Below are 12582 nucleotides of genomic sequence, written 5' to 3' on the forward strand. Positions count from 1 at the left end.
TGGGCCAGACATGTCGCCAGGAAACCACGCCCACCTTATTGCAGGCAATGGAGAAAAAGCTCCAATACATCGCGCGACATCACGTGACGTCGCAAGTTTGACATGTCTGCCCTAGAGGATTACATCCCTCCTCCTCCTCCTCCTCCTCCTCCTCCTCCTCCTCCTCCAGAATGCCTATCATTTTTTTTGGATCAAATCAATCCCAACTGAAATTATTCCCTTCGGGATTTCTCCCCTAACAATGGAGTATGACAGGGCTAAGCTAGCCATTAAATAAAGAATCTTTGACATAGAATGCCAGGAAAATTGAAAAAGTACTAGGTTTTTTTAGCCTTAGAGTGGTTCAAATATTTAGTGATTCCTGCAGGATACTTTCATAATTAGAAAAACCAAACCACAGAAAATCTTTTATGCTGATAAGGTGTTAAACTCTCCTGTCTGCTATACTAAAGGGCACGTATAAAAAGCACCCAGTGGTTTAATAGCTTTGCTCCTCTATTACAGGAGAGGTAAAAACTTGGGGACATGCCATCTTCTGTTGCCCATTCTGTAGAGATAAAAAGTTTCCTTGATTGGCAGGGATTCTGATAAACTAGATTCAGCCTGTGTCCAATTTCTATTAGAATGCAATAGTCCCTGCATCATGTTTATTTCAATTTTGACTTAATGGGCAAATGGAATCTATTGTTTTTACTGCTATTACTGCTTTTATTGTTTTATCTGTACTGGTCTAGGACCATAATAAAGATATACAGTATATACATGCAGTTTCATCAATAAAGATAACTCTGTATGTGCCATATAAGCCTGTCAGAACTGCCTCCAAATAAGCATTTGGTTTTCACCATATCACTTTAAATGAGAATTATATCTAGTCTTGATTAAGGTTATATTGAATAAAATAAAGTTCATTTTCATATTATTTTATTGCAGCTTTTGTAATGAATGTCTTGTTGAAAGTTGTCTGAGTAAATAGCTATATAATATATAATTATAATAAGACTTGCACTGTTGTGATATTTAGGCCAAATTCCCTGATAGTTCTTTTTCACTTATTTCATGTGAATGTTAAAGATGTAGGAAATTATGAATGGAACCATTTTACCTTAAAGAACAAATATCATTGGTATAGTGTCTCAGCTTTATATTCATGAACATTCCTGCACATTCCAGGAGTGATTTACCACCCCAAAATACTGTGACAAGTTGACCCAGTTGGATATCATAGTTAATAATAGCCACTGAAAGAACTCTGTTCCTCTTATGTCTGTAATTAGAAATCCAACCAAGGCTATTTCCATCTCCAAATCAGGATATTAGCTAACCTAAAATTGATCTAAATAATCTTTGTCATCCAAAGCTACCTGGAGGTGAAAAGTAACCATTCTTTTTCCCAAAATGATAGGAAAGATTTTCTTTTCTTTTAGCACAGAATACTCAGAGGCCCACATTGGTACCATTAATGCAACATATTTCATTATAAATAAGATCTTAAATTATCTGTAATCTGTATACTAGTAAAACTCTCATATCTATAATCTTTAACTGGGTGAGATAGTGCATCATAGGGCAATGATTTTTGAACCATTGTACTTCAAATGGGCTAATTTACAGAATACATCCAAAATCTGGGGCCAATGACTCTCATGAAGTTGAAATTTGGCAAATAGGTGGTTGCTTCAGTGCTCCTGCATTGCATGCTACCGCCCAAAGATTAAAATAAAAAAGTACTTCCATAATGTAAGGCATAGTCTTTTTTCAACCAGATTTCTGAATGTAAGTTGTCTTAAAGTGTTCTGNAGAAGCACCGATCAGCTGGAATGTTGCAGCATCTCCAGGGTCTTGTGATTTACATTCAGATGCTTGGCAACTGATTCATATTTATGACGGTCACAGTGTCCCAGGGTCATGTGAAGTGACCAAAACCTGCTGCAACCACCCAGCAGAGGGGGGAATAAAAACCAAACATCCCCCCCCCCCGGCTGCCAATCCTCAACAGAAATGCTCACAACAATGAAAACCTCGGACAGGAGGAAGAGCACCGCCGGGCAGGCAGGCAGGTGTCTTGCTCGGCTGTGGCTTGGGGGGCACTTTTTTCAGTGCCATTGTAACTTCGAACAGTCACTAAGCGAACTGTTGTAAGTCAAGGACTACCTGTACTTTTATCACTTTTTCCCCCTTTTTTTTTTTTTTTTTTTTTGGTCATCAAGTTTTTGACACCTTGCTAGGCGACTGGTGGTGCTCGGATGTTGCCATATCCTAAAAGTGGTACAATGGGTGAAAAGGTTGAAAAGCCCTGGTCTAAGACACTGCCTGTATGTGTAGGAAAAAGGTACATATGTTTTTATGTAAAAATGACTCAATTATAAAAATAGAATTTTTAGTTATTGTTAGATTATAAGTCTTTACCTATATATTTGAGCATTAGTTAAAATTGAGTGTCTTTTTTTTGTGTAACAGTGTATCTATGTATCGAGGAAATTGCAGACCTATTCGGTTTGAACCACCAATGCTGGATTTTCATGAACAGTAAGTTGGGAATATTTTAGTTAATATACTAAACAGTGCCTTCAGAAAAAAAAACTATACAGGTAGAGACCAAGTTGTACAATAGTTCCAGAAACTATTGCATAAGCTTATTTTTTATTATGTCAAATTGCACATTGTGTGCATGTGCAAAACTACAGCTGCCATTTTTGCATCCCTTGAATAGAAGATCTGAAATAAATCAGGAGTTATATAAAGTTATATTTAAGTTCCATTTTTATAAAAATGCAAAATGGGTTATACGGAAAAATGCAAAATGGGTTATATGGAGATATCTCTTCATATTACCACGACAATATCCTGTAAGCTGCATTACACTGAGAGTAACTAGTCCTTTTGAAAATTTTTGCAGTTTCAGCACCAATGCCACCTGTAGTGAATATGTTTGTATTTGGCAACCTGAATGAAGAAGAAGTCAGAATATAGAGGAATTATATCACGTTGCAATCCCTGAATTCTAAGTTTTTGACGGAAGATTTAAAAGCAGAAGTAAACTTATTTAATAGCAGGCAGGAAGAAGTTATTTATGTTCCCCATTTTTCTTATCTTCTTTTTTATCATCAGTGAACACTATAGCTAGGAACATACTATAGATTGACTGCAGATATTTTCTATAATTAAAGAAAAAAGATTTTTATAGAGCTGTCTGTCCTGCAATGATCTGGCAGTTTTAAAATTAAAAGAAGACAGTTCATGCATGGATTTGACTTCCTTCATTCTAGCTCTTGAATTCCTAAATTGATGGTGTATAATGTGGACAGTCATGTTCAAGTGTTTAGCACAGATGTAAAATCAGAAGAATGTTGACTGTCTTTCAGTCTTTACAATTCACAACTGTACTTTAACACAAGCATAATTGAAACAAAATTATATTCTGAAATTTGTGATGGAGTTATGGAATCTGTTTTGTTGGTTCTTCTTCATAGGAAGGTAGAAAAAGTCTGAATACTGTGTTGAGCTGTTACAGAATCGAAATAAGTTGAAATAAAATTCAAGATTCTTTTCTTCCCTAATATTAAACACCTGCCACAAGTATATCATTACCCTTATTCTCTGGTTGCATAGCTTATTCACTATAAGTATAACATGTTTGTAGTATTTTCTGGTTCATAATGTTGAGTAAAGACACATGCTGAATATTTTATTTAAGTCAGTTGCTCTAAAATCAGTGTGCAGGTAGCAACTCAGGCTTTCTGAATGTGAGAAACTTCTATAACAGCAACTCAAATGAACCAATGAGAGCCCTAATTAAATAAGGAAAGAAGGAAAGAATTATATTAAGTAATGCTCTACTAATTATTTAATTATACAATATAGTTACTTTATTTGCATGAGTATTTTATATCATATGATGGGGTGAGCTCCCATCTTCACCTACCTCCTGTCCACCTAGCAGTTTGAAAGCATGCAAATATGAGTAGATGAATAAGTATCACTGTGATGGGGAGGAAACAGCACTCCATGACATCATGCTGGCCACATGACCGTAGAAATGTCTTTGGACAGCACTGGCTCATGGCTCTTGAAACGGAGATGAGCGCCACCCCCTATTTACGACTAGCAGACTCCTTTCCTTTATTTGCATACCACCCAATTTTGGAAAGCATCTGGGCAGCAGCATCTAGTAGGAAAAAAGTCTGAAATAATAAATCCATAAGATAAACCAGATACAATATTAAAATAGTACACAAACACACAATGTACAACAGCATACAACTGCATGTTCAAATCTTCAATCATACCATTCTGTTTTTCTGCACTTGATGAAACACTAAGTCATGACTACTCTCCTGAGGCCCAAAAGGGGATAAGTAGACTGGTCTCTATAGGGAAGGTAATTCCAAGATATGGGAAAAATATTGAGGCCCAAGGCAGATGTCATTCTTGTATATACAGGAGCTGGAAGTAATTGACCCTATTCAACCTGATTAGATGGATAATGGAGAAAATGCCCCCAGATAATCCATTCCAGAGCCATATATGGTCTTAAAGGTGGCAACTGGCACCTTGAATTACATCCAGAAGCCTACTGACAATCATTGCAGCTCCCAAAGCAGTGGGTAAACCTTCACTGTCCAGGCTTGTTTTGTACCAACTGTAGCGTCTGAATGTTTTCCAAGGTTATTTTCATCAAGAGCTTATAGTAATCTGTGAAGGGGGTGAATAAGTGATTGGCTGTGAACAGGGTTTCCTCATCCACAGAGGTTTGCACTTGGTGCACAAGATGTGACTGTGCAAATGTTTGGTAAGTTGCATTGATTATCAGTTTATTTCCAGGTCCAGTTCAAGGTGCTGGTGTTGAACTTTAAAGCCCTATATGGCATTGGATCAGGTTATTTGAGGGATTACCTCTCCCCAATTTCATCTTCCCATCCCACGAGATGCAACAAAGTGGGAATGTTTTAGGTTCTCTCATCTGGGGAGCTATAGCTGGAAGGCCCTGGGTAGTGGGCTTTCCCCCCCCCCCCAAGGTGAGGTCAACCTCATCGTTTCTGAGCTTCGGAGGTCCCTCTGGTTATGCCAGTAGGCCTGAGGACCCAGGGGTTGGGTGAAAAAATGAAGTTTGTTATTTCAATGAAGGTATTCATCACAATTAATTGCTTGAAAACAAGGTTGCATAGTAGTCAAACTGTGAATAGCTATTGAATATTAATTTAGTTAATCATGTTAGCTAAATTAATATTGTTCATCCTTTTCTACTGCTTTTGGTTAGTTTTTTACTTATGAAAAACCAAGATTACCTTGGAGATACCATGTGACCCTAGTTCTCAAAATATGATTTAAGCCCAGTACAGAAAGAAAACATTGGAACTCAAGCTAGTTCTACCTTAACTCTGTTGAGTATGAGAGGGAAGAAGGGGAGATGCTGTTAAATGGCTTTCAAATTTCTGTTATGGTAGCCTACATCAATAAAAAAGAATTGTAGTATTACTTTTGGAATCTGTTTTCTGATCTGGCTTACTTCAAAGGGCTGACAATTCCCAAGACTGTCCCTAACCCTAAACATGAACCCTAGAAACTTGTCTTTGAGAATTGTTAATTGCAGTGCTGTATTTTTTTCAGAACAAAAATGCATCAGTATTTTAGAGACATTCTCTTAATTACTAATGGAAGAAATAATATTTAACTGGAATATTAATTGGCTCCATTCTCAACTGAAGCTTCAAAGTAACAAGCCAACAATTTTATAAATAAGATTATTTATAGTCCCTAATATAACTGAAAATCTTATTTGCTGTAACTCGCATTGTAGAATTAGCATAGTGATAACGTGTGATTATTAGGGAATAATAACTTAAGCATTGATTTATCAATATAATTCCCTTTGTATAAAGCTTCTCTCTCTCATGTAAAAACTTCATTTTTATTTCTTTCATATATTAAAGTTAGTAATTCTTTAATATGCCTTCAGTGTTGCTGCACTTGTTTGCTTTAGGACAAAGAGTTAAATACTGCTTGTACGATGACATTACTATTTGCATTTCTTTGTTTTATTAACTTAATACTATATCACCTATAGAAAGAAATAAGACAGATATTCTTAATGATACCATGTATACCAGATTTCTTTTTTTCATGATGTATCAAAATATGTTATGTCCTGCAAATATAAATATTCTGTGATAAGATAATAGATAAATGATTCTAAATGCTTTTTCTGGTCTTTCTTTTTATACAGGCCAGTTGGGATGCCAAAAATGGAAAAAGTTTACTTGCATAATCCCAGTTCAGAAGAGACTATTATATTAGTTTCAATATCTGCAACAACATCACACTTTCATGCTTCTTTTTTTCAAAATAGGGTGAGCCAGCTTTGCTTTATGAAGTTGCTGTTATTGTGAAATCTTTTTATCCTATCATAACAAACTGTACTTTAAACAAAATCCCAATAACTAAAATATGTTTATATCATTCCTCCAATGAGGAACAATTCAGTAAAAATGAGAGATTAATTTCTCCAGAGATTACATTTACAAATTTATTAAGTAATGCAAAAGAAAAACTTAATGACTTCAGCTTTATTATGCTACTGTAGTTCTAATTCTGATAACTGAGGGAGACAAATAAATAATTCATTATTATTTTTTTTGTTAGATTTCTATTCTGTTTTTTTCCTCTCAGGATCTAAGGTGTGCTACATTGCACTTTGTTCTTCCATTTTTCTGCACAACAATATTGGAAGTAGATTGGGATGAGAAAAGCGATTGGTCCAAAGTCATCCAGTAAACTTCCATGACTAAGGGTGGACTTCAATCTGGATTTTTTCATTCCTAGTCCAGGGATTTTAACTGATAGCTTGCATACATCAATTCTTCTTTTGTATATACACTGTGCTTTTGAATCAACAGCATGGCATATGTTCTGGCTTTTTTTCTCTCTTTCAGAAAATTATTCCAGGAGGAAATACATCATTTGATGTAGTTTTTCTTGCAAGAGTTGTGGGAAATGTAGAAAATACATTATTTATTAACACATCTAATCATGGGGTATTTACTTACCAGGTAAGAACAATGTGACATTGCTTTCTAGTACAGTGTACATTAAGATAACATTGTACAGTTGAAACTAGCAAAGGTTTATATTATTTGAAGTTCTGTTCATAGAATTGCAGTCTGGGAAGCATTTTGGTCAGAAAGTTGAAACCATTTGCTTAGTACTCATATCCAAAAGAAAGCAACTTTCACAAGTTGCTGCTTAGGCTTTTCTTGAATGGGTTAGATTAACTCCAATGAATGGGAGTTCCTATTTTTCTGGGAATTGATTTCACTATCTAATTTGAAAGATATCACCCTCATTTTCCATGTGTGGACCAGTTGCGTTTTGAATCTTTCCTAAAGTACAGGCTCCATAACTGAATACCCTACTTAAACTGGAGATTGACTGACTAAAGCAGAATAAAGTAAAATAATTATTTCCTATAATTCAGAAAAGCATGTCCATTGATGCACTCCTACACAACTTTTTTTCTCTTTTCTTTTGCAGCCACATTATAATGTTGAACATTTTTTCGATTGGTTAACCACCCTACAGGCTTTTTGATAAGAATTATTACAATGTATATTATCTCTCATTCTGGGCACCTGATTTCTATTTCCCAAGTGAAAAATTTTGAATTTGTTTCTTTTGAATTTTATTTTATTTTATTTTTAGCTCATCTTGAGGCCCATCAGAATTGTTTTGAGTTTATTTTAGAATGTTTGCTGAATTACTCTGGATTCTCTTCTGTAGATTTAATATGCATTCTCTTATGTCTTCATCCAAGTCACTAATAAAAATGTTGAAGAATACAGTCCCCAAGACTATGGCATCCTACTTGATACCTCCCTCCAGTTTTACAAGGATACATTGATATGCACTCTTTGAATATATTTCTTGGAAAGCTGAGGTTTGGCTGGGTTTCCTCCTTGTAGATATCAAAATAATTAAAGCCATCCATCACTAATATTTTATATCTTTTTGGAAAGTATCATACATGCCTTCTGCTTGTTTAGGTGAGTGAAATAAACAACAGCAGTTCTGGATTTATTTATTCCTCCCTTTATATTAACTACATGCTCTTGGGAATAAATTCTTTTAGGAGTTCAAGTCCCTCTTCTATTAACATAGGAACATTACCTGTGTTCCTTTTGAACAAATTGTATTCTTCAATATAATCGCAGGAGTCATGTCACCAGATGTAAGGCAGAATTCTATTTCGTTTTGTTTATTCCCAATAATTATTATTACAGAAGGATAGACAACAAAGTCTATGCATATTGACTTTGTTATTCCTTATTTGTTTTATTAAGAGATGTGAAAGATCCCATTTTAGCAACTTTTGTACTATCCTGTATAAGAATAGCCCTTTAACTTTACTTCTGAATTTTCATCTCCAGGTTATACAGGATTCATTTTATAGGCCAGAAATTCACCACTATTTGTTCTATTCTGCAGTATATCTTTTTCTTCCCTATAATTCAAAGCCTGTTTGTTTTTTAAGGGCTTGATAGCAGTAGAAATTGTTGTCTCCCCCCCCCCATATGTCTTTTTTTTAAACAAGTTTTATTGGTTTTTTAATTTTTACATCAAAGTGCTTAAGAAACAACGTGGTAGTGGGGTAAATCATCCAAAAACAAAATCAAACATATATAATTCAGGTTCATTAAGAGTTCCCTCTCCATTTCCCTCGAGTAATATAACATATTCAAATTAATACGTTTCTAAATAAAATCCAATCAAACAAAGCAGTCCTCAATAACATTTCATCTATAAAAATCCAAATCCTGTTTTTGAGCTTTACTAATTACAATTACCATATTCCAATTTAGCCTTGAATAAACATATTATTAATACTTCGGGTATCCCTCGTTTCCCTTTTTTCCTAACATAATAGTTATATCTGAAAAGCTTACATTGTTCCAACAGTAACATTCTTATATTTTCACATATATACTATTTCTTAATCTAATAAGTCATTAATACCATTTCTTCTCTTGTCACAAATCCCTCTTATTCTCCTTCCATTACAAAATAGTTATCCTACCTAAAATAAAAGTATTACTCCAGAAATTACATTTCTACTCTATTTTAGATATATATTCTATCAATCAATCTATATCTATAAGAAATCTTTTTAATCCATTAGGTAAAGTTTAAATCCCCTCCAAATAGTTATCATATCTAAGACAAGCATATTATTACAAAAGATATCTCCTTACTAAATTCACATACTCCATTAATTATTAAGCCTTTTTAACCCATTAAGTGAAATTTTAAGTCGCATTTTTAAATCTAACTCTGGCTTTCTTCCTGTGCCAAACCAGTTTCCATAATAAAGTTTCTGTATCATCGAATCTCAGTATTTGAGTAGGGGTATTTATCAACATTTCAGTCTGGTCAAAGTTCTCTTGCCCTTCTTCCAGTATCATCTGAATGGTGTAATCAGTTTTATTCCATGTTGTAGTTACTGGTTGATTATCCACGTTATCACAGTTTTCAGTAACTCGTGTCTGGAAGTCAATTTCTGTTATTATTATTATTATTATTTATTGAATTTATATACCGCCCTATCTTCCTTACGGGACTCAGGGCGGTGAACAGGCGATAATAAAAACCACGATAAATATACACAGATTTCTGTTCTAAAATCAAATTAAATAACAGGCCTGCTCTAAAAATACCCCATACAAAACCCCCACTAAAACATAATCAAACTACGCCAGGCCGGCTGCACGGAATAGATGGGCCTTCAGGGCTCGGCGAAAAAGGCACAGGTCCGCAACTGTACGTAGGTCGGGGGGTAGGTCATTCCAGAGGGCAGGAGCTGCCACAGAGAAGGCTCTCCCCCTGGGGGTCGCCAGCCGGCATTGTCTGGCCGACAGCACCCTAAGGAGGCCCTCTCTGTGGGAGCGGACTGGTCGAAGGGAGGTGTTTGGTAGGAGGCGGTCTTGCAAATACCTAGGTCCATTGCCACGGAGCGCTTTAAAGGTTGTTACTAACACCTTGAAGCGCACCCGGAAGGCCACAGGCAGCCAGTGCAGCTCGCGCAGAAGAGGTGTTACATGGGAGTATCTAGAGGCCCCCAGGATCCCACGCGCGGCCGCATTCTGAACTAGCTGGAACCTCCAGGTGCACCTCAAGGGGAGCCCCATGTAGAGAGCGTTGCAATAGTCCAGGCGGGAAACAATGAAGGCTTGAGTGACCGTGCGTAGAGCGTCACGATCCAGAAAGGGGCGCAACTGGCGTATCAGGCAAACCTGATGAAAAGCCCCCCTGGCCACGGCTGTCATATGGTCGTCTAAAGACAGCCGAGTATCCAGGAGGACGCCCAGGTTGCGGGCCTTCTCTGTGGGGGCTAATGACTCGCCCCCGATAGCCAGGGATGGAGTTTTTGATACTGCAGGTGTCTCAGTTGAAGTCATTCTTTGGTCGTCAGGGTTCTCCATAACTTGTGCATGGGGTTGTATAACATCCTCTTCTATGTTAATTGATTCCTTTTCTGTTGTTTCTTGACTTATGACGTAATCAATTGGAGTCTGAACATCAGTTTGAGGTTTTGGGACAAGAGCTTTTCTAAAATTAATTTGCTCAGTAGCTTCCACAATTTTTCCCGATATACGTTTATAGTTGAATTGTGGGTATGGTTCCTCCATCTTTTTGAGTTGTGTATATTGTTGCATACAAGCCTCTTTAGAGCTAATCTGTTCCTCCTCTATTGTTCCTTGGGCTATAGATTGATCCATTAAAATTTGAGATTCAGTTTGTGGTTCTGAAATAATATTTCTCCAAGATTTCATGTACTTCGTAGCTTCCGAGATTTTTTCCAATATAAGCTCATCATCCAGCTGTGGGTAAAATTCCTCCATTTCAGTGGTGAAATAGTCTTTTAATCTTTTAGTGGAGGCTATATTTACTAAAAGTCAACGAATATCCACCTCCACAATTTCTAGTAAACAAATTCACCACCCAGCTGTTTCAAATCCTTTATCTTTTCCCTTTTATTATCATTTGAAGGTCAAATCCATCTTTAAACACCAAGAGGAAATAGAGTTGAAGTAACAATTTTCACCACAAGATGTCCTCAGTAGACTGTAAGATCTTTTTTCCCCAAATTTATAAAAATTTTATCTCATTAGGAGAATAGAGAAAAAAAGAAAAAAAATGCAGATATCTCCAGCATAATAAAGTAAAGTAATAATAATGTTCTATGATAGAAATTTTTTCAGGACCCCAAGGTATCCAAAAAATTAGATAGTCAGTAAAAGCTATTTCATTTATTTTGTTTCCAGGGCTTTTTTTCCCAAGTAAGCAGACGCTGCTCTCTTAAAGCAGGGAAGTAGTTCGAAGGCTTTTTACAGGAAAAGTAGTTAGGGAAAGAGAGGGAAGGAAAGGTCCCACCCGGATCCTCCACGGTGGTTCTTTACACTTAGCTGTTCTTCTTCCAGGTTTAAGTGATCAGCCATTTTACTGGCTGATCTTTTCTCCGTCGGCCCTAAGGAGCTGCCGCCCTTCTGCAGTCAGACGAGGGGCCTCCTCAACGGTAGTCACCCCTCCAGGGCGACTTTTCGACCCTATTGAGGGTCTACCGGCGGAGGGAAACCGGCCGGCGAAGAGACGACTCTCTGCGCCAACCGCCTGCGCCGCGATCCGGAACCGGAGGCCCCCCCCCAATATGTCTTGTTTTTGGTTGTCATTCTTGTTCAGAAGCTTGCTCCTTTGGTTCATGTTCTTCATTAAATAGAATTGATTCCTCTGTCAGTCATCTTGAAATATCTCATTTTTTTTAATTGGATAAATCTTCATTTTATATTATGAATTAAAGCAGCCACTTATTGTTCCCATCCTGTGACTTTCCCTTCAAGCACTGTTACAGCATTGTACTTGCCGAAAGTATATGCCAGATTGTTGGTGGGTAGAAATGCAAACATATCAGAAGCAGTGCTACTTACAATTAAAGTTTTCTATTTATTTATGCTTTTATTTCTAATGCATTACCCACAGAAGATTTTGTTGTTGTTCACTTCTTAGGCTCTCAGAAACAAAGTCTTAGATGAAAAAATAGTTAGACTCCTCCTTAAATATTCTTGCTAAGTCCATTATTAAACTCCTGTTTGCTCATTCAATTTTCCCTGGAAAATTACAACTTTATATGCCTCTTATAGTCTCTGCTTATGCAATTACTCAATCATTCCCAGTGAGCAATCAGCAAATGGGAAGATTATTTTTTCCCCATACATCTAAACACATAGCCCTTGAAGGAAAGAAATACTATGGTCATTCTCTTATTGAATTCTACTGGAAAACTTTAATTTGTGACTCCTTGGTGATCATTCTTCTCTCAAATAAGAATTATTCATGGGGGAAAAACATTCCAACATGGTAATGTCTAGAGATTTTGAACTAATTATTTTGCCTAAGGGCCGGGCTTTTTTTCTCATAGAATGCCCAGAATGGAGTTGCGGCACCTTTTTTGGATGGAACCTTGTAGGGTAGGCAAGGCAGGTTATATGATGTGTGTGAGTTCCGGCACTTTTTTTTTTTTTTTTTTTTTTTTTT

General features: G+C 36.5%; 1 protein-coding gene across 1 annotated transcript in view; it reads left to right on the plus strand.

Moving 5' to 3' along the window:
* Nucleotides 1-12582, plus strand: part of TMEM131 (transmembrane protein 131) — a 106050-nt gene that overhangs the window by 25464 nt on the left and 68004 nt on the right. Inside the window, exons 4-6 of the mRNA XM_015830579.1 lie at nucleotides 2461-2529; nucleotides 6227-6350; nucleotides 6933-7049. Of these exons, the coding sequence (XP_015686065.1) occupies nucleotides 2461-2529; nucleotides 6227-6350; nucleotides 6933-7049 (310 nt within the window). The remainder of the gene's footprint in view (nucleotides 1-2460; nucleotides 2530-6226; nucleotides 6351-6932; nucleotides 7050-12582) is intronic.

Source organism: Protobothrops mucrosquamatus, unplaced genomic scaffold (genome assembly GCF_001527695.2).
Source record: "Protobothrops mucrosquamatus isolate PMUCROS unplaced genomic scaffold, P.Mucros_1.0 scaffold_19, whole genome shotgun sequence".
NCBI classification, from domain to species: domain Eukaryota; kingdom Metazoa; phylum Chordata; class Lepidosauria; order Squamata; family Viperidae; genus Protobothrops; species Protobothrops mucrosquamatus.